The sequence below is a fragment of the Gigantopelta aegis genome, chromosome 7 (genome assembly GCF_016097555.1).
Source record: "Gigantopelta aegis isolate Gae_Host chromosome 7, Gae_host_genome, whole genome shotgun sequence".
Taxonomy (NCBI): domain Eukaryota; kingdom Metazoa; phylum Mollusca; class Gastropoda; order Neomphalida; family Peltospiridae; genus Gigantopelta; species Gigantopelta aegis.
In genome coordinates this window covers 38163394-38184610 of record NC_054705.1, presented here as the reverse complement: position 1 = coordinate 38184610, position 21217 = coordinate 38163394, and the positions used below count along the sequence as shown (strand labels likewise).

Here is a 21217-nt window from a genome sequence, read left to right as displayed (position 1 = left end):
GACCCTCGAGTAATCAAGTCCAATATTTTGGATTAGTGGAGGCCCAGCCTGGCTGGGGTCATAACATCTGATTATCATCTAGTGTAAGTGTCAGGTGCTGGGGTCCAGGGTTGAGTTTGACCCTCGAGTAATCAAGTCCAATATTTTGGATTAGTGGAGGCCCAGCCTGGCTGGGGTCATAACATCTTTCGGGTTGACATGTATTATGCATGCAAGATTTTGTATCACACATACGATCAAGAAAATACTTTTTTATTGCACGTTTAGAGTTGTATTAGTATACCGGTAGTAAGATAAAATTGGTATGTATAATAAATTTTAGAACAAAAAGTAAGGATCTTTTTTAACAAATTTGTCGCTTGATTATAGGCACTAATATATTTATTTCAGGTAATTCTCAAAGACAATGAGATTGAAATAACTGGTGTCGTTGTAATAGGCTACAGATGTACAAGCTCAACAATAAAGTACAGACTGAGGAAAAATCGGCAACCTTTAGGAAACGTACGTCAAACAAATGTGGTTTATAGTTGAATTTGGTGAATATGTGTGTCTATCATATCACAACTGGTATGTACTATGCTGTCTGGGATAGTACATACAACATATCACTTGCTGCTAATAAAGAATGGCGTATACAAATGTAGGCCTACTCCTATTTAAGTTGGAGAAGGTTTACTCATACTATCATTAACTAATAACACTTTAGAGCATGTCAGAATCACGTGAAGTGTTCGTGATCGGAACACCGTGACCAAGCAGACAAATGTTCACTAGACAGGTTTATGCATTTCACATCACAGTAAGCCAAATGGCCACGTCGGGAATCAATCAAATAGTTCGCGAACGTTAAAGGGACACACCCTAGTTACGGCTAGCTGTTAACCATTACGGCGTTGTTTTTCGCTATTAAACCCATTTTTTCACAAATAAAATTGCACTTTACTTACCGTTTATTATTTAGAATATACATTTCCATTCACCTGAAGTGTTTTTTGGTAATCCTGGTAATCCTGGTTTTTGTAATACCACAAAATGCATTTTTCGTATTTCTTAAAAACGGACGCACATTTGAGAAAAAACCGTTGAGCAGACAAGGTCAAATCTATTTTTAGACGGGATATTTCCATTTCAATGTCACAGACGTTGGTATACCATGTGACCGTTGTCATTTTGGTTCGGTTTGTTTTCTCGTGCACGGTTCGCGCAATCAACATCTGATTTGTTGTTGTTCATTTGTGACATTTTTCTTCACAGTTCGTGAACATTTTCAGTAACAATAAAGTTCAGACAAGTAAGTGTCTCAATACAAAATGTTACAAACCCTTAAAACCAATAATTTTGCTAAGTCTTACGATATCTGGAGAGGGGATACAACCAGGACAGAACAGTTGGAACATGTCCAGGAGAGGTGAAAAGAATGCACCCCAAGTCTGTGCGCACTGAAATTTGTCGTGACGTAGGCATTGTTGTGCTTCGAGCGACATCTACCGGTGACATCAGAATACTAACTTTCAAAATTATTTCAAGCAATTGGGACATGGGGATTCCCATGGTATTTATCGATATAAAACCTGCTTTTTCACTCCATTTGATAAAAACGTGATCTAAGTGTGTTACAGGTTTGTAGATTAACCAAATTATAATTTATTTTCGCTGGATGGAACTAGGGTGTGCGGCTTTAATGAAAAGGTTCATTGGCTGAACTTAGTGCACAAGTCTAATTACACTCGGTGTTATTCCATTGATCTGCCGAGATATTCCGAGTTGATTCGTAGAGAAAGTATGTGTTCGTTTCTGTATTATGTGAGCAGCAACAGAAATACCTGAATGTGATCGGCATTTGTAAATAGTGTTTCACACCAGTGTTTTGGTTAAAAATAACTAAATATCATGCCGTGGTTTATAATCATATAATGTAAATTTATGATTATAAACCACAACAGTTAGAGTGGTATCCAAACGTAAATAAACAATGAATAATAATGCGTAATTAACAAAGAATATATTTATAAATGTCGTTAACTGTGTAAATAGCGTTATTATTCTGGATATTTTAACAGATTTTGTACCTGTCACTTTATGTGTCAACAACCACAGGGACATGTAACGGGGGACGGTGGGGCGAGGACAAAAGTGTACGTGTTTTGGGTGGGGGTTTTATATGCCCTACTCTATATAAATAAATGTTAAAATCTGGCTTGCGTCTTCTCCTCCTCCTCCTCTCCTCCTCCTCCCCCCCCCCCCCCCCAACTAGAGTCAACACTGGCCTTCTCACTAGAGATTGTACCCCCATACTCCAGATATCATTCCTGGTTCAGCAAGGCTATAGTAGGCCTACTAGTATCTACTTGTATACAATATATAACATATCAAACACTAGAGATTGTACCCCCATACTCCAGATATCATTCCTGGTTCAGCAAGGCTATAGTAGGCCTACTAGTATCTACTTGTATACAATATATAACAAATCAAACACTAGAGATTGTACCTCCATACTCCAGAGATCATTCCTGGTTCAGCAAGGCTATAGTAGGTCTACTAGTATCTACTTGTATACAATATATAACAAATCAAACACTAGAGATTGTACCCCCATACTCCAGAGATCATTCCTGGTTCAGCAAGGCTATAGTAGGCCTACTAGTATCTACTTGTATACAATATATAACAAATCAAACACTAGAGATTGTACCCCCATACTCCAGAGATCATTCCTGGTTCAGCAAGGCTATAGTAGGTCTACTAGTTACCAAGCTTCAAAAATGTGCGTGAATCTCCGAATCTGATTAGAGCCAGGATTCGTTAAATTGAATAGTCTGTGAGTAAAAAAAAAAAAAAAAAAAAAAAAAAGTCTGGTTATCAAGCTTCAAAAATAAACTGGCTTCAAAAGCGTAGCATACATTCGAATCCATACATGTTCGAAACAGAGGTTTATCGAGACTAGTCTGGCCTGGAGCCAAGCAGTGGTTGGTCCATTTCTATGAACCAAATTGCCAACGAAGAGAACCGAACGGAACATAATAACAATAGACAGTAATTTACTGGGGCAAATTTAGTAATTACATCAAACATTTTTATGTTAGTTTGCTGATATTATGTTCCTAACCTTGAATTAATCAATATATCTTTTTGTCGGTAGTGGAAATATTCTTCAGTAATATCCATACAACCCTTGAACCAATGCGCAAAATACATCGGCAAATGTATCCCACGTGCTATCTACGAATAAGCAATCTTCGAAAAGTAAGCTGGTCTGCTTTCAGTCAGACTGAGACTTATGCGCTTCACAGTAAACCAAATGGCCACGTTGGGAACCATTTAATTAGTTCGCAAACATTAGCCAAACATTTGCTGGCTGAACTTGAGGCTGGTAAGACACCTAAAAAAAAACTGACTGTAAAGAAATATGGAACCAACACCTAAATTTTTTAAAGTTTTTTTGTTTGCTTTAAAATTTAATACACTGTTATTGACAAATTAGTTATTCTTTCCAGTAAATAATAAGGGTTGTTTTATATCCACTAATCCAGATACAGTTAGTAGCATATAACACAGAATTCTATATACTAACACTGCTGATAAAGTTCTTCTTTGAAAATGTTTAGAATCGAAGGATTCTCATGGACTGCTTCCACGGGAATCCGCATGGATTCTCATGAAAAAAAAAAGCCGAATTTTTAGCCCTTGTATTCAATATATAACATATCAAACATTTATTCTACACAAAAGTCATAGCTAAACTAAACTTAAAATGATAAACATCTTAGACATGTACCTGTATCATGTATGTACTATTACCATATTATAACAAAGTTAGGTACTTTTATAATCATTTCATGACTTGTTTTTTAATTCAAAAACATACATGTAGTTATGTTGCACTTTTTAAAAATATAATATATGATAATATAATCCTTTATGGTACTTACAGGTTGGTATAAAGTTTAAAGACAGATGTTTGTCACACTTCTACTTTTATTAAAAGGTACCTGTATCCACAAAATTGCAAGACTAGATCGATTCCAAGGCCATAGGGTGAACTCATTTTTGAGGAAGTTCTATTTATTCTGTTTAAAAACCCAGAAATTAATGACTATGCATTATTATAAATTTAACACTTAAAACAGAAATGCTACAGGATAATGTTGGAGTGTGATTTACCCTATTGAATAGATGAATACACACATGAATACATAGATACACACACATAAATAAACCACTAATTCAACATATGAGAGTTTTACTCACTATATGTCATTATTGAACTTGCATATACCTGAGGTAAAGTACACTGTTGTGCTACCCAGTGCAGGTTCTGTATTGTACAGCATTATATAATTTATTCTAATAATTTATTTCTTACATTATTTGCTTGTACTAAATATTTCCCGAGGTTATTAAGTTCTTTAATATTACCAGTACTTAGAAGTTGAATACTGCATTTCCTCTGTAATTAGGAACACATTTCAATTCAGTTATTTTTCAAAATCTGACAATGGTCGTGGTTTTTTGCCAGCCAAATAAAAATTTGCTAGTGGATCGTAATTTTCTAATTTGGCTGAAATCAGATGATTGAGGGCAATCAAACGATTCCGTTATTTGCAAAGTGTTGTGTAGGCATTAACTATTTTCATTACTTAATTTTAAAGGTAGGGTCAACTCAAACAAGAGCCTTATGTGTTGGAAAGATGCATACCCGGACCACCAACACATACTGACACTTTAGCAAATGAAAAACGCGTCATTTTAGAGTTAATAAAAAAACATGATTATTCCTGTTAACTGGGGGCAGCCATTTTGTTTCGTTTTTGTGACGTCCGGTGGATAGCTTGGGGCGAAGTGACATCAGCTCCTGACCATCTCCTGTATGTACAATGTAAACAAAAGCAGTAATTTTCGACAAGGTGCTTCTTTTTGATCAATCTGACTTGTAAAACAGCATAAATGACGTAATAATATAATAAACTATTTAACAAAATATATTTCAAGTTGCATTAACGGAACAAAATTGGGTTATTATATAGTATTTTTTCTGTTAAATAATCCAAAGGAAAAATGTACACTATTAGGCCTATTGATATGCTACGTTGGAGCAAAAACGATAACCCATGATACCCAAGTGATAGTTTTCTTTTCTTTGGGACTACGTAATTGATCAGTTCTGTGGTTTTAGATGAAAAAGTCTACTTAATCAATAGTTTTACAGAACTATTTACAGTAATAAACCATGTCCATTACCATTTAAGGGGCGACAGGTAATATTCCACAATGCCCGTATGTATTTTTGTGTCTAGACAGCATCAGTTAGTTGGCTCGTCTAGTTACAAATCAAATACACACCTGCCAATCAGGAATAGCAGGTAGAAGCAACTAACAGCATAGACCAATTAACTAAGAAAACACTCTGTGTATCATATCAGTACGTAGGTTAATGCACGGACAAAACATTGTTAATTATTTCGACTTGTTGTGTAGCCACTTTGACAATGGTATTTTATTTTGTATTGAAAAATAATATATATAGTGCTGGATATACTTATTGCTGGTTTACTGGGATGTGTATTATTACAGAACATTGCAATGTATGACTATTTATCATCCCGCAAAAACCAGGTCGATTGTGTTTCTCTAGTTCTAAGGCTCATTCCTGACGTTACGCGTTAAGTATTACGTAACCACCAGCTAGCCAGAGGGCGTACTCACTGAGATGGTACAAAATGGCTGTGCCCATTATATATAATAGCCTTCACATTTAACCGTTTTATTAATTAACTATATGATTATACTTGTTGATATTAAGCTATAATGTGCATTATATATCGTTGAATATGCATACCAGGCCAAATGCCTTAATTGTCCCTTCCTTTAATTCAGGCTTTTTTTCTAAATTTTAATATAATAATCACATATTTTATATTTACAGAAAGAACCAAGCTTTACCGTTAAAGTGCTGTTCCAGATATATGATGTATTGAGCTATCTCAATCACAATATTATTTAATATTCATGATTAGAAAATTTAAAAAAAAGAAAGAAAAAAAGTTATATACCTGTATATTTTTTATTTATAAATATTCACCTGAAAAACAGAACCAGCTGAATTTGATTCGGTAATTTCCGTACGATTTAATCCGTGATGTCATGAAGGGAACTCCTTTCGATAACCAGCACCATTGTCCATTGCTTCTTTTGTGTTTATTATGGTTAAACGGCATATTGTTTGTGGCTGTAGCAATACAAAAGCTGATAAATTTAGTCTTTACGCATTTCCTAGTAATGTTGCTTTGAGAAAGCTGTGTGTGAATTTGATTAAAACAACGTGGAAAGACTGGACAGGAAGTAAATGCCCGAGACCGTTGCTACAGCAGTGGACACTTTATAGTCAATCCCACAGGGAACACCTTTTTTCATAATATGAACTTTACTAAAAGTTATTTATTTCTGAGCCGATTGATTTTTAAATTGCACACAGAAATAGTATTTTTTTTGTTATTTTCAAACACTTACTTTTCTTGTTATGTCAAACAAAACTGAAATATATAGCAAAAAAACATTTTAATGCTTTTATGGGCCATTTTTGTAATTATTGATTTACATATCGATGTAAAATATTATTGCAATGAATTAAGAATTAGGCTCTTAATTGTGGAATTTGAAATTTTTAGTGTACGGTTTGGCACAGCACTTTAAGTAAACTGTCCCACATCCCATTTCTTAATTTTAGTGTATGGTCTGGCACAGCACTTTAAGTAAACTGTTCCACATCCCATTTCTTAATTTTAGTGTATGGTCTGGCACAGCACTTTAAGTAAACTGTTCCACATCTCATTTCTTAATTTTAGTGTATGGTCTGGCACAGCACTTTAAGTAAACTGTTCCACATCCCATTTCTTAATTTTAGTGTATGGTCTGGCACAGCACTTTAAGTAACCTGTTCCACATCCCATTTCTTAATTTTAGTGTATGGTCTGGCACAGTACTTTAAGTAACCTGTTCCACATCCCATTTCTTAATTTTAGTGTATGGTCTGGCACAGCACTTTAAGTAAACTGTTCCACATCCCATTTCTTAATTTTAGTGTATGCTCTGGCACAGCACTTTAAGTAAACTGTTCCACATCCCATTTCTTAATTTTAGTGTATGGTCTGGCACAGTACTTTAAGTAAACTGTTCCACATCTCATTTCTTAATTTTAGTGTATGGTCTGGCACAGTACTTTAAGTAAACTGTTCCACATCCCATTTCTTAATTTTAGTGTATGGTCTGGCACAGCACTTTAAGTAAACTGTTCCACATCTCATTTCTTAATTTTAGTGTATGGTCTGGCACAGCACTTTAAGTAAACTGTTCCACGTACATCTCATTTCTTAATCGCAGGCTACACATCAGTGGATGGTAGCAAACCAACATATCAGTCTATTTATTCGTCTAGCTAGGGCAGCTAACACAGTGCAGTGTAGTTTACTTCTGAATCAATATTAATAGGAAAAACTCCCCAAAAACTTTTATAAAAAGTTTTATCTAAAATAAAACTGATTTAGATGTTTGCCAAGTTACACAGTGTAGGCTACAGAAGACAAAAAAGTATGTTTGTTTAGTCCTGGTATTTAATTTTTAAACAATATAAAAATCTCCACCCACCATTAGAAACTGCCCCCTCAATTAGATTCCCCCTCCCCCAACCACCACTCCAGATACCGTTCCTACATCGTACAGGCCCCTTACCTGGCTATCACAGCTTTAGTTTTGCTGCTTTGTCAGCTTTTAATTCATGTGATGTTTGTTTTTATTGTTTTATTCCATATTACGCTGTTTTGCTTCAGTCCCATGTATTCTGCATTGTACTTTACTTTGCACCTACACTGTGGTTAGTAATACTAGTAAGATGTCGTTTTCAAATTATCATGTATTCTGCATTGTACTTACTTTGCACCTACACTGTGGTTAGTAATACTAGTAAGATGTCGTTTTCAAATTATCATGTATTCTGCATTGTACTTACTTTGCACCCACACTGTAGTTAGTAATACTAGTAAGATGTTGTTTTCACATTATCATGTATTCTGCATTGTACTTACTTTGCACCCACACTGTGGTAAGTAATACTAGTAAGATGTCGTTTTCAAATTATCATGTTAGTTTTACTTTACTTTGCACCCACACTGTGGTAAGTAATACTAGTAAGATGTCGTTTTCACATTATCATGTTAGTTTTACTTTACTTTGCACCCACACTGTGGTAAGTAATACTAGTAAGATGTCGTTTTCAAATTCTCATGTTAGTTTTACTTTACTTTGCACCCATACTGTGGTAAGTAATACTAGTAAGATGTCGTTTTCACATTATCATGTTAGTTTTACTTTACTTTGCACCCACACTGTGGTAAGTAATACTAGTAAGATGTCATTTTCAAATTATCATCTGATAGTTGTAGATTGTTATTTGAATGCAAGCACACTCACCAATAACAGACCTGTGTCTGTTGGTAGACTTGCTAATGAATAGAATTGTCATCAAATTAATATACAGGTCCCCACTACCTGATTCTCCAAGTATATAGAGATTTACGTAAAGAATGTATGTTATCATAATCCAAAACGGCAATGAAAACCTGCACATAAAGTGTGTTGACTTCGTGTTACTACATTCAGGTACTAATTTTGTTACTCTTTCTTTGTTTTCATTTATTGCCAGGCTTTTATTCCTGTTTGAGTCACCACACACACACACACCTTAAACTTTTGTGTGGGTACATTTATTGCCAGGCTTTTATTCCTGTTTGAGTCACCACACACACACACACCTTAAACTTTTGTGGGTACATTTATTGCCAGGCTTTTATTCCTGTTTGAGTCACCACACCTTAAACTTTTGTGTGGATACATTTATTGCCAGGCTTTTATTCCTGTTTGAGTCACCACACACACACACACCTTAAACTTTTGTGTGGATACATTTATTGCCAGGCTTTTATTCCTGTTTGAGTCACCACACACACACACACCTTAAACTTTTGTGTGGGTACATTTAAAGATACTTAATTTACCAAATATTGACATAAATTTCCTTTTGTCGTTGCCATTATTCTGCTATTAGTGCCACCCAGAGAGGACATTATGTAGACCTGCTTCAGAATGAGCTATGTGCCACCCAGAGAGGACGTTATGTATTCCTCATCATATATTTTAACAAAAACGTTTTGGTAAATGGGCTTCTGGTTGTGGCCCGGGTGTGGCAAATATGGGGGTCAAAGTAGGGCCCCTTCCAAAAACAGGGTCAACTACTAATAGCACTACTTGGAGAACAGATAACTGGGAGAACCTTTCAAATGATGATAAACCATGAAACATGGCACGGATAATCTCACTAGGGAGTTTGTCAAATCCAATCAATGAACCACTTGAATTTTCAATATGGCGGCCAATTTTCAAGATGGCTACCATACTCTCCTGCCAATGTTCATTGTTGAGATGTATTTTAATAGATTTTCGATATTAGTTATTTTATATTATTTTTATATGTTTAGAAACATGCTGAACCTAACGTCTGATGTGTTAAAAAGACTGTGGAAGTGGCAAATATTGGGGGTCAATATACGTCAACATCCCCAAAATATAGGCACCTACTTAAAGGACTATTGGAAGAGCAGATAACAGAAATAACCTTTAACCTTTAGACTACTGAATTAGTTTTTAACAAAAACCACGTTGAGTGGGTACAAGTTTATAATATTTACTGACATATATTCGCTTAAATGTTTTATATATACATGAAATAAAGTTCATATATGAATCTGTAAGTATTCTGTTCATGGTTTTTTGTAATTTTTATAATTTTTTCGATCAGTTAATGGTTATTAAAATTAGGCAAAAAATTGAAAAAGTCGCATTTACTTACAGCCATTTGTGGCTTGCAGTCCAGTATTTATGTCCATTATTCCCGATAACAGAGGTTTTATGACCAGAATTTTGTTTTTAAAAACCGAACTACGATTCATATTGCAATATTTGGTGATTTTTGTTGGTAAAATGATCAAATTTATTATCAAATTAGCTGTCACAATGAGCTATCGATCCCTAAAAATTACCGCAACGTGCTGCCATTGTTGCCGAAAACCACTTTTTGAACTCAAAATTTCAAGGTATTTTCAATTGAAAAAATCAAAATAAAAGCCACCATTTTGAAAAGAAATCTTTCTTTATTATATTTCCGTTTTTGGTGAGTGCTGTGTGCAAAACGACAGGAAATATGAATTGGGGAATGCGCTGTATGCAGTTTACAGTATGTCAACTGGTGTGACGTCGGACAAGATATCTCGCCTGCAGTAGTCAGAAGGTTAAAATGGTGATACAAGCATGCAATTTGGTACATATGATTTCTTTGGGGAGTTCTTCAAATTCAATCAATGAGCAATTTGAAATGTCAATATTGCAGTAATTTTTCAAAATGGCCGCTATGTTTTTTCCAACCATTGTCTGTTATTGACCTGTATAATAATAACTTTGTCCAATTTTAGCCATCTTGGTTACTTTTTTTATATACTAGTATTTAAAAGCTAATTGAAAGTAATGCTGATATTTAGAATACTATCAAAATTAGTTTTTATTGAAAATGGCTGCAAATTTCCAGGAAACATAGTCATCAGCTACACTTACATTTACACTTTTCACGCTATGACGGAACGTGTTGAACAGCATTACTGCATCAAATTTTGCCAAAAGCTTGGTGATACCCAAACTGAAGCAGTTCATAAGATTCAGCAGGCCTTCGGCATGATGCAATGGGGGTTACACAAATTAAAGAATGGTTTAAAGATGCTCGGACATCGGTTGACAGTGACCAGCATTCCGGTAGGCGGTTAACAAGCCAAAATCCACTTGACATTGACTGGTGCGCAATTTCATTATGGAAAACCATCAGTTGATCGTCCAAGAAATTGCTAATGACATTGAGATTAGTGAAGGTTCTGCACACACCATTTTAGCTGTTGATTTGGGCATGCGCAAAGTGGCCACGAAATTTGAGACCAAACTGCTTTTGCGTAAGCAGCAAGCACTCTGCCTTGTTGTCGCACCTGGTCCAGGATTTCTTGGCCAAGCACAGAATTACTCAGGTTCGCCAGACTCCCTACTCTACAGACATGGCTCCTTATGATTTCTGGCTGTTCCACAAGCTGAAGATATCGCTGAAAAGGTCCCGATTTGAGATCTTGAAGAATGCAACAGTGCACCTCACAGCCATTCCAAAACAGGACTTCCAGAAATGTTTCCAGCAATGGGAGGACTGGTGGGCTAAGCATGTGGAGTCACAAGGGGCCTATTTCAAAGGAGTTTAAGAGATGGAACCCAAAATTTAAGCTATTTTTTTTTCCACGGCCTAAGGTCAGATACTTTTTGAACAGACCTTGTCAGCTGGTACTAGTATACCTTGTTCTATAACCAAATCATGTTATAATCAAACACACACAGATGATATCCCTGGTGCATTCTTCAAATCCAGTCGATTAACCTCTTGAATTTTCAATATGGTGGTCATTTTTCAAGATAGCCACCATACTGCCCTGCCAGTGTTCATCGTTGAGATGTATTTTAATAGTTTTTTATATTAGTAATTTTATATGTTTACAAACATGCTGAACCTAACATCTGGTATGTAAAAAAGGACTGTTATGGTGGAAGTGGCAAATATCAGAGGTCAGTGTATGGCAGCTTCCATAAAACATGGTCAACTACTATTAGCACTATTGGCTAGCAGAAATGACCTTTCAAATGGTGACACAAGCATGAAACTTTGCACTGATGATCTCATTAGGGAGTTATTAAGTTCCAATCAATGATTCACTTAACATGTTAAATGGAGACCATTTTCTCAAGGTTGCCGCCATATTATTCCACCAGTGTCACTATTAACATTAATAAAGTTGTCAGACATTTATCATCTCAGTGTCTTTTTATATATTTAAAACTACATGTATGCTGAATCTCATTCTGATAATTATAATAATATTAGAAGATACCTCTTTTCAAAATGGTTGCAATGTGTCAACGAAACACAGGCACCTGCATGCAGCTACCAGCAACCAGCATTATAATATCAATAGGAGAGAATAAGCAAGTGCACCTTGTTTTGTAACCAAATCACTACTTTATCACAGACATTAACTGATCCCATGTCTTATCAATATCCTGATTAATTAGCTTGTTACGTAGCTAATTGCATTATTAATATATCTTTTAAATGTATTATTCTTTGTTAGTTGTTTCTTAAAGAATATACGCCTATACCTCTGATATTTATTTTTAAAATCATTTTTATTACAAATACGCTCTAGATAGAAATGTACTTTTATGTGTTTAGGTGGTTTTGTAAAGAGCAGTCATGTTTACACCCCCCCAAAAAGAAGACATATCTGCCCTTGGAATAATACTTGCAGAATTTACACTATTTGCCCCCTGTGTATTGGATTTTCTCTAAGAATTCCTAATGAGGTGACTATGAATGAACATGGCACCGCTAAGGTGAAAGGGATACAAGTTAATTACATGAATGTGCTATTGAAAGATATGCACATTAACCTGTTCCAAAATTTACTTTAGTTGTTAACGCTATGCATTCTACCAGGAAGTAGTATTTGACCAAGTGTGAAAACAATAGTTCAATAGCCAATTGCCCACTTCTAAGGTTGTGATGGTCCTTTGTACTACTGCTGTCATAAGTAGAGACGTCGTTCCGAAGTCAGAGATGGGCTCAATATATATATATCATTTATGTGTACTACCAAGAGGTACAATGCGGAACAAAGAGTATGAAGTCAGCACACATTATTCTGTTCCAGAGGCAGATGACTTGTATCTCAATCAAAACCAAGTTGCTGATTGTTTAGCAAAACATCAGAAACCCTCCAGTTAAAGTATAATAGTTCTATCTAGGGGAAGCTTCCAAGAAGAGACCGAAATGAAACTTGCTACTAATCATACAAAAGGTATTATCTGTTCCTGTACTGAAATCAATGAAGACATTATTATCACCTTATTTTATACCATGCATATAATGTAAAATGGATCACAACCGCAATGGCATGGTAACCACTGTACTAACCATATATTATATACAAGCACTCACTAGCAAGTCTGCATGAGTTGATACAAATGTTGGACTGTCACTGTTCATCAACTTCAGTTACAATCTTAGTAGAATGTATATAAGCAATTATCTTTGATAAAAAAAAAAAAGGTGTACTTTCAAGCATCATAGTTTATGAGACATCGGTCATAAAATCTTTGGCGAGCATGGCAAAGAACTCACTCAAGATGTAGTTTCTTAAGCAATGCTGCCATGCATCAGATGTCAGTGGAAGCCTACAGTAAAACATAATCCTCGGCCATTGCAAACCTTCATGAAGACATTATCCTCAGCAGAAAATCCTCTTTTATTACTAAACCTGCTTCTACCGACATTGTGATCTTGATACCATCAGTGTCAAACATGCTCTTTTGGCACATCCAACCCTAATATAAGACTTTTGATTGCACAGGAGTATACATATATGTGAAATAATCTGATCTAATTTAATCATTATAGTCAATAGACGGATGACACGAACAGATGTCAAAGTATCTTTCCATAAACTAAAAAACAAGTTGTGTCAGGAAGTTCGTGACGTGGAATGTTGCTACATTGGTTTTTAATGTACCAGAACACTCGGGTAAATATAGCCCATACACCGAAATATGCACTCATATCCAAATTAATAGTACATGCACTTTACAGTACATGCCTGTTTTTTAGTTTGGTGTTGAGCTCATAGAATGTATATTAATACAGTTTCTTTGAAGGCGTTATATCTTTTAGACTGATTTATAATCAAACTGATGATATTGGGACAAAGGATATGGCGGCCTTCTTTGTTTTACAGGTTTGATATGTGAAAATCATAACTAGTAAGTGTTGATGACAGAGTATGAGCTAGAATTAATTTATAGTAAAAACTTTGTCCCATGCATGCATGGTTGTGTGGGTCTTGTATGTTGTTATATGACAAAAGATTTTTCACGATAAGTCATATGGCTGTCATCTAACATTTGCGTTTTAAGGCCATAACAAAATATTGCCAAGGGTAAACCAGGCTACATTATTAGTATGTTGCTATAAAAATAGCCACATGGTCAAACAAATGATAGCACACGGGGTTGTGTGCATCCATTATGTTCTGCCCCCCCCCCCCCAACATGAAGAAGACAAGAAGTCGTAGATGAAGGAAACATTATTGCAAAGATAGCCATGATAATGATTTGTGAATAGTGCCTGTAGCCTTCTTTGTTCATTTTCTTTAGTTTGGTTGTAAAAATAGCACAGAATATCAACTTTATATTAGAAAGTATAAAAATTAAAATATTGAATGTTGTCATGGGGATCCTATAATACCCGTAACTGAATAAAACACGATTATCCAAATATCTCTCCTAACTGTATATCTATTAGATCTCTCTGTATCGGGCAGTCGAATACCTGAGTGGCTCGGCTCTATAGGTATAATCAGAGATAAGATCTTATATACACATATATATAATATAGCATGTTTAGTTCACTAGAAAACACAACAAAACACAATACACTTTGGAATCCATATTAACTATAACGCTGACAAATGTACTTGCTGCAGTACATGTAGTTAATTAGCAACAACAAAATAATAACAACCCAGAGCTAAAGACTTAATTAGTTAATCTCTAGGTGTCTAGTTTACACAATATTCTAATCACTTCACCGTGACACAATACCCACACATGTTATAATTGAGAAACGCTAACACACCACGTGTGATAATTGAGAAACGCTAAAACACACACACGTGTGATAATTGAGAAACGCTGCCAGGAGAACTTAATTAATAAAGGAATTACAACTCTATTCCTAACTGGTTAATTTTTAATTAACCTTTAACTACTCATTCAGTAACCTTATAATACAGAATTAATACTGGTACATATCACCATAAAAAGAATAACCTACAGTGTACCTAGGTCCTCTAGGATGACTGGCTAATGCTTTAATATTTTAGAACAGTGAAGCCTACAATTTACTTCGTCAGTTTACCGGAAACACTGTCTAAATAATATTGGTATAATACAGTATTAAAATATTTAAAGTCACATCAATCACATCAAGGTTATACAACAGAGCAGAAATATATATTTACCAAGTCCCATCTGAACTAATATAGTTCGTTCAGTTGGACAATGTCCGTTCCCCTGGATACTTCCTTTTGTTTCTCCCCAAATATCTAAAATCCTAGCTATTTATTATAAAACCCGAATATCGCCTGGGGGCACATCGCGGTACTACCCCTATCATGTGATATTTCCACAGCGACCAAGACGGCATATTTTTCTTAGATGGTCAGATTAGCTGTCGCCATTCTGCTAGCAATGCCCCGATCGTAAACCGAACTAGCGGAGGTATTACGTAACTACTGGCCACATGGCCTTCACACCTGGTCTAAGTGCATATTGGGACGCACGGTCGCGCAGGGTATTACGTAACCAAGCTGCGCTCGGCCCTCTAAAACAATTAACATAGCCACAGGCGGAAGTTTCTTGCATGTATTACCATTTGAAAGGTCGTTTCTGGTATCTATTCTGCCAGTAGGCTTAATAATATGTGACCATGTTTTGGGGATGTTGACGTATATTGACCCCCAATATTTGCCACTTCCACAGTCAAAGGTCTTTTTAACACATCAGACGTTAGGTTCAGCATGTTTCTAAGCATATAGAAATAATATTAAATAACTAATATCGAAAATCTCTATTAAAATACGTCTCAACAATGAACATTGGCAGGAGAGTATGGTAGCCATATTGAAAATTCAAGTGGTTCATTGATTGGATTTGACAAACTCCCTAGTGAGATTATCCGTGCCATGTTTCATGGTTTATCATCATTTGAAAGGTTCTCCCAGTAGTGCTATTAGTAGTTGACCCTGTTTTTGGAAGGGGGCCCTACTTTGACCCCCATATTTGCCACACCCGGGCCACAACCAGAAGCCCGTTTACCAAAACGTTTTTGTTAAAATATTTGATGAGGAATACATAATGTCCTCTCTGGGTGGCACTTAGCTCATTCTGAAGCCGGTCTATATAATATTGCTGCTTAAACACATCACATAGCCTTTCCTTAATCGCATTGTAGATACTGTCATCAACATGTGTTAAGTTCCATATTTAACCACACACACAATAAAACACACATTTTAGTTTTAGTCCGTTTTGGATCAGTTAATTCCCATCAATAGGCCCATTAGACTATTCCTCATTCCAGCCATTGCTCCACAACTGGTGTAAAAAAGCTGTGTACTATCCTGTGTGGAATAGTGCATATAGAAGATCACTTGCTGCTAATCGAAAAGAAATAAAGAAATGTTTTATTTAATGATGCACTCAACACATTTTATTTACAGTTATACGGCGTCAGACATATGGTTAAGGACCACACAGATTTTGAGAGGAAACCCGCTGTCGCCACTACATGGGCTACTCTTTCCGATTAGCAGAAAGGGATCTTTTATTTGCACTTCCCACAGGCAGGATAGCACAAACCATGGCCTTTGTTGAACCAATTATGGATCACTGGTCGGTGCAAGTGGTTTACACCTACCCATTGAGCCTTGAGGAGCACTCACTCAGGGTTTGGAGTCTGTATCTGGATTAAAAATCCATGCCTCGACTGGGATCTGAACCCAGTACCTACCAGTCTGTAGACCGATGGCCTACCATGACGCCACCGAGGCCGGTCTAATCGAAAATAGTTGCCCATAAATTGGTGGCAGCCGATTTCCTCTCATTATCTAAGATTTTTAACCATATGTCTGATGGCATTTAACCGTAGATAAAATGTGTTGAAAGTTAAAGTTTGCTTGTTTAACAACACCACTAGAGCATATTGATTTATTAATCATTGGCTATTGAATGTCAAACATTTGATAATTTTTAACATATAATCTCAGAGAGGAAACCTTTTTCCATTAGTAGCAACGGATCTATTATTTACATCATCCCACAGACAGGATAGCAGATACCACGGCCTTTGGTATAGCAGTCGTAGTGCACTGGCTGGAGTGAGAAATAGCCTAATGGGTCCACCGATGGGGATCGATCCAAGACTGACTGCGCATCAAGCGAGTGCTTTATTACTGGGCTATATCCAACTCTAAAATGTGTTGAGTGCGTTGTTAAATAAAACGTTTCTTTCTTTCATTGAAGTACAAGTTCTCTGTTCCGGCACACAGTGAAAAACTTCAGTTTGTTGACCCATCCATTAAAGCCAGAAGGATTGGAGTGCAACTTGATGATTCTGCTGATTGTGAAGGTTATAAGTGGGACCTAGTTGGACAATTGAAAGGTTAGTAGTATCTGAGCCTGGCTTCCTGGTTTTGTTTGCCAAAACATTTGTGAAATCATAAAGTATGTTGTTTTACCAATTTCAATATATATTCGCCAACTACATTTTGGCACTTCAGTGAAAAAAAAAAAAAAAAAATCTCCTGCTTTTATGTTAAAGTATTTAGTGATGTTGTTAATGAGACATATTTCACTGTCAATATATGCTTGAGGTGTCTGTGTCACAGGATCGATCCACTTTGGTGGATCCACTCAACTGATTGGGTTTTTTTCTCATTCCATCCACTGCACCATAACTGGTCAAAGACCAATGCTATGTGCTTTTTTGTCTGTGGGAAAGTGCATATTAAAGATCCCTCGCTGCACTTGGAAAAATATAGCGGGTTTCCTCTGATGAATATGTGTCAGAATTACCAAATGGTAGTACTAAACCAAATAACTTCCGGCTGGGTCAAAGTTCGAGGTGCACCCAACTTTTGATAGAGAAGGTAACACCACAAGTCCTGTGATTGGTTATAAATGTGAGTGTAAAAAATAATAGTTTCACCTGGGTAAAAAAAAAATATGTCATTTTATTTCATCTAGTAACAATGTGTCAAGTAGCCTTGTGCCTGAAACATGTATGGGGTACCTGCAAAAAAAAGTACTCAAATTTTGTGTGGAACTAGGGTAGTCATAGACGCTACCCGTTATCTCAGAAACAAGCAGCTTGACCCCCAATTTTTTTTTGATTCACTTTAAGTGTCATGTCATGTCATAGGGTTTTACGTGCACATTCAGAACAAGCTGCTGTAGTGCACGCCTCCGTCCATGACAGGAAAGGTGGGGGGAGGGAAAAGGAGGGACCGCCTGCACTGGCAGGTGCAAGGGAGCACCAGCAGCCCAATCAAATCGGTAGCAGGTGGGTGGAGGTGGTGGTGGTGCTATGGAATTTGAATGGAGCAGTTAAATGCCAAAGAGAAAATGGTGCGCAATTTTGAACGGTCGGTCAAAAGGTAAATGGCCGAGCTAATATAAGTTTTGATATTAATTTTAGACCTCTACGATGCTGTGGTGTCTCCCTAGGTTGCCCATAGAGCCCTTATAAAGGGCCTGACCGCTTCTGGTCGAGGCATCACCAAGTACCAAGTTATTACCAGCAGCAAGTATTGGGGGTTTGGGTGGGGGAGGCCGATATTCTTTTGTTCAGCTTCCCCCGGGTGCATTGCAATTGTGTACTCAGAACCGGTATTCTTTTGTCCGGTTCCTTATTAGAGTACGTGCTGGGCCATTAAATGGGGGCGGGTGCATTGTTATCATTAGTCAATGCACCCTGTGTACTGATGCAGTGAGTGTGTAGTCTGTGTGTGAATCCTAGTTTTGTGTTAAGGTTGTACCTATTGTCTTACGTCCCTATTCTAGTGAGTTCAACGGTCATTCATGACCACCCATCCCCCTCCGTCCTTGTATAGCATTGAATACAATGACGGAGGGGGAGTTAAACTAGCCTAGCTATCTAATTTGAAGGGTTAAACCCTTATAGTGTAGGTATTGGTTTAAAAAGCCTAGAGCTTGGCATACTTAACTTTATTACCAATGCAACAAAACGAAACTAACAGTGGCAAGTAGCAATTGTATACATATATGCACCAATCTAGGTACTTAGTTTGAAGAATTTTGATTCCCGCCCCCAAAATATAGGATTTTAGTAGGCTTACTTGGTTTGTCTTCAGGCTATCTGGATAGTTGGGTATCAGTTTTCCTGCATGTCTTTGCTTCTGGAACCCTAGTTGACTTACCTTAGTTAGCTAGGATGGAATGCATCAGTAATAAAATAAAAAATAATAATAATTTAAAAAAAAATGGTGCGGGTGCAAAGACAAATTCCTGCAGTTTATTTACAATTACCGTATATCTTCGCCTGTAAGTCGATCTCGGCTATAAGTCGAGTCCCTAATTTCAAGCCCTGAAAACGTATTTTTTTTATTGACCCGTTTATAAGTCGACCCATGAAAAACAACTTATAAATATTGAAGTATTTCTTATTTTCAGCACATGAGAACAATAATGTACAATATTTGAACAAAAGAAAATTATTTTACAAACTTCGGTTTTCACGTTTTGTACATCGCAATATAATCAGACTATTCCAATCAAACTATCATTATTACATAGCATCAAAACGAAATATTCCCTTAGTAGAGAGTGAAAGCTGTTTGACTGTTACTGTATGGTACTGTACAGATGGTTTTGTGCACAGACAACAACTTTATTTATAAACACTGACAACAGATCACTACGATAAAAGTGAAAGTATCACGTTTTGCCGCCATATTAATACATGTAAGGAGGATAACTCTGGAAAGTACACTGGGTTTTGTACCAAATGATTGTGTCCCTATTGCTCTAGAGAACTGCAGAGATGTCTATTTTAAGGGGAAGGCTCAGTAATATCAGTTAATCAAAAAACATTGTTTGAACAACCATTAATGCCAGTGACCAGATTTCAAAATAAACTCAGGCAACAGGTAGTTAGTATTGTTTACATTTTTACTATTAGTGATGACTGTTAATTTAACTAAGTGGACTGTTGTCTTGGCATGTGAGTGAGATCGTACGCCTTTTCGCATAACCAAAACCGTTCTAATGCCAAAAAAAATAGGTTATAAAAAATAAATGTGTCAAATTAACATATTTGAGTATAAATACATGGCATACTTCAACAATAAAACTTGTAAAATAATCCCCAAAACAGTAATATTTTTTGGTGAAATTTTTTTACCCTCTTATAAGTCGACCCCCCAAGTTATAAAATAATTTTTGGGTGAAAAAAATTCGACTTATAGGCGAAGATATATGGTAGGTGTAGTGGGGTTCTTGTCCCGTGATTGGCTGGAATGGACCAATGAGAGTGCTGGAAAAAATAGGCGATAATTAGTGGTGTCCTATCTTGGTTGATTGCCTAACGATGTTGATTGGCTAATTGGGTTACTGTGATTTCGATCCTGTCTTAGTGGAAAAAAAACAAAACAAAAAAAAAAAAAACAACACAAAACAAACAAACAACTGATGTGTCGTTAGCGGGTGGTGTATGCCAGTTGTCAATCACGAGCTTCAGAACATGAACATATTTACAGTAGAATAATATGGTTATCGTGGTTAGGTCTGGATGGCATTGGCATATCTAATGGTTATTAATCACTCGCTACCGTCCCGCCGGTAATCCCCAGGTTGGAGTGCCTGGTCGAGTGCTTAAGGTCGCTCTTCCATCCAAGGGATGTACAGGCGGGTGGTTTTGAGTAATTGTTAATTTATATTGCTAAATTTATGCCAGCTAATTTGTTTGAGTATATGCTTTTACTTTTGTCGTTTCACCGTTCTCCCCCCGGGTTGGAATACGTGGTCTGTTCAAGTGCGTAGGGTGGATGTTCCACCAAGGGGGTCACAGATGTCACGATTCAAGCATTGTCATATCTAGTGGTTAGTAAATCATTCGCTACCATCCCGCCGTTGATCCCTGGGTTGGAGTGCTTGTTTGGTCGAGTGCTTAAGGTCGCTCTTCCGTCCGAGAGATGTACAGGTGGGTGGTTTTGAGTAATTGTTAATTTATTGCTGAATTTGTGCCAGCTACAGATTACAGATCTGTGGATTACAGATTGTAGGAATACATCCAATATACATATTGTATTCATCCGGATTAGAAAATAATGCAAGAAAATAGATGTTCGGGTAATTTTGTCATTTAAAAATAGCTTTTTTCAGTAATTAATCAATAATAAATGTGTGAAAGCTGCATGATAATTCCAGATATCACAACTATTAAAACCTCCAA

At 36.5% G+C, this 21217-nt stretch overlaps 1 protein-coding gene across 1 annotated transcript in view; it reads left to right on the top strand.

Annotated features, from left to right (window-relative positions):
• LOC121378064 overlaps positions 1-21217 on the top strand; it is a 293865-nt gene that overhangs the window by 99851 nt on the left and 172797 nt on the right. Inside the window, exons 9-10 of the mRNA XM_041506164.1 lie at positions 391-504; positions 17269-17407. Coding sequence (XP_041362098.1) covers positions 391-504; positions 17269-17407 — 253 coding nt within the window. The remainder of the gene's footprint in view (positions 1-390; positions 505-17268; positions 17408-21217) is intronic.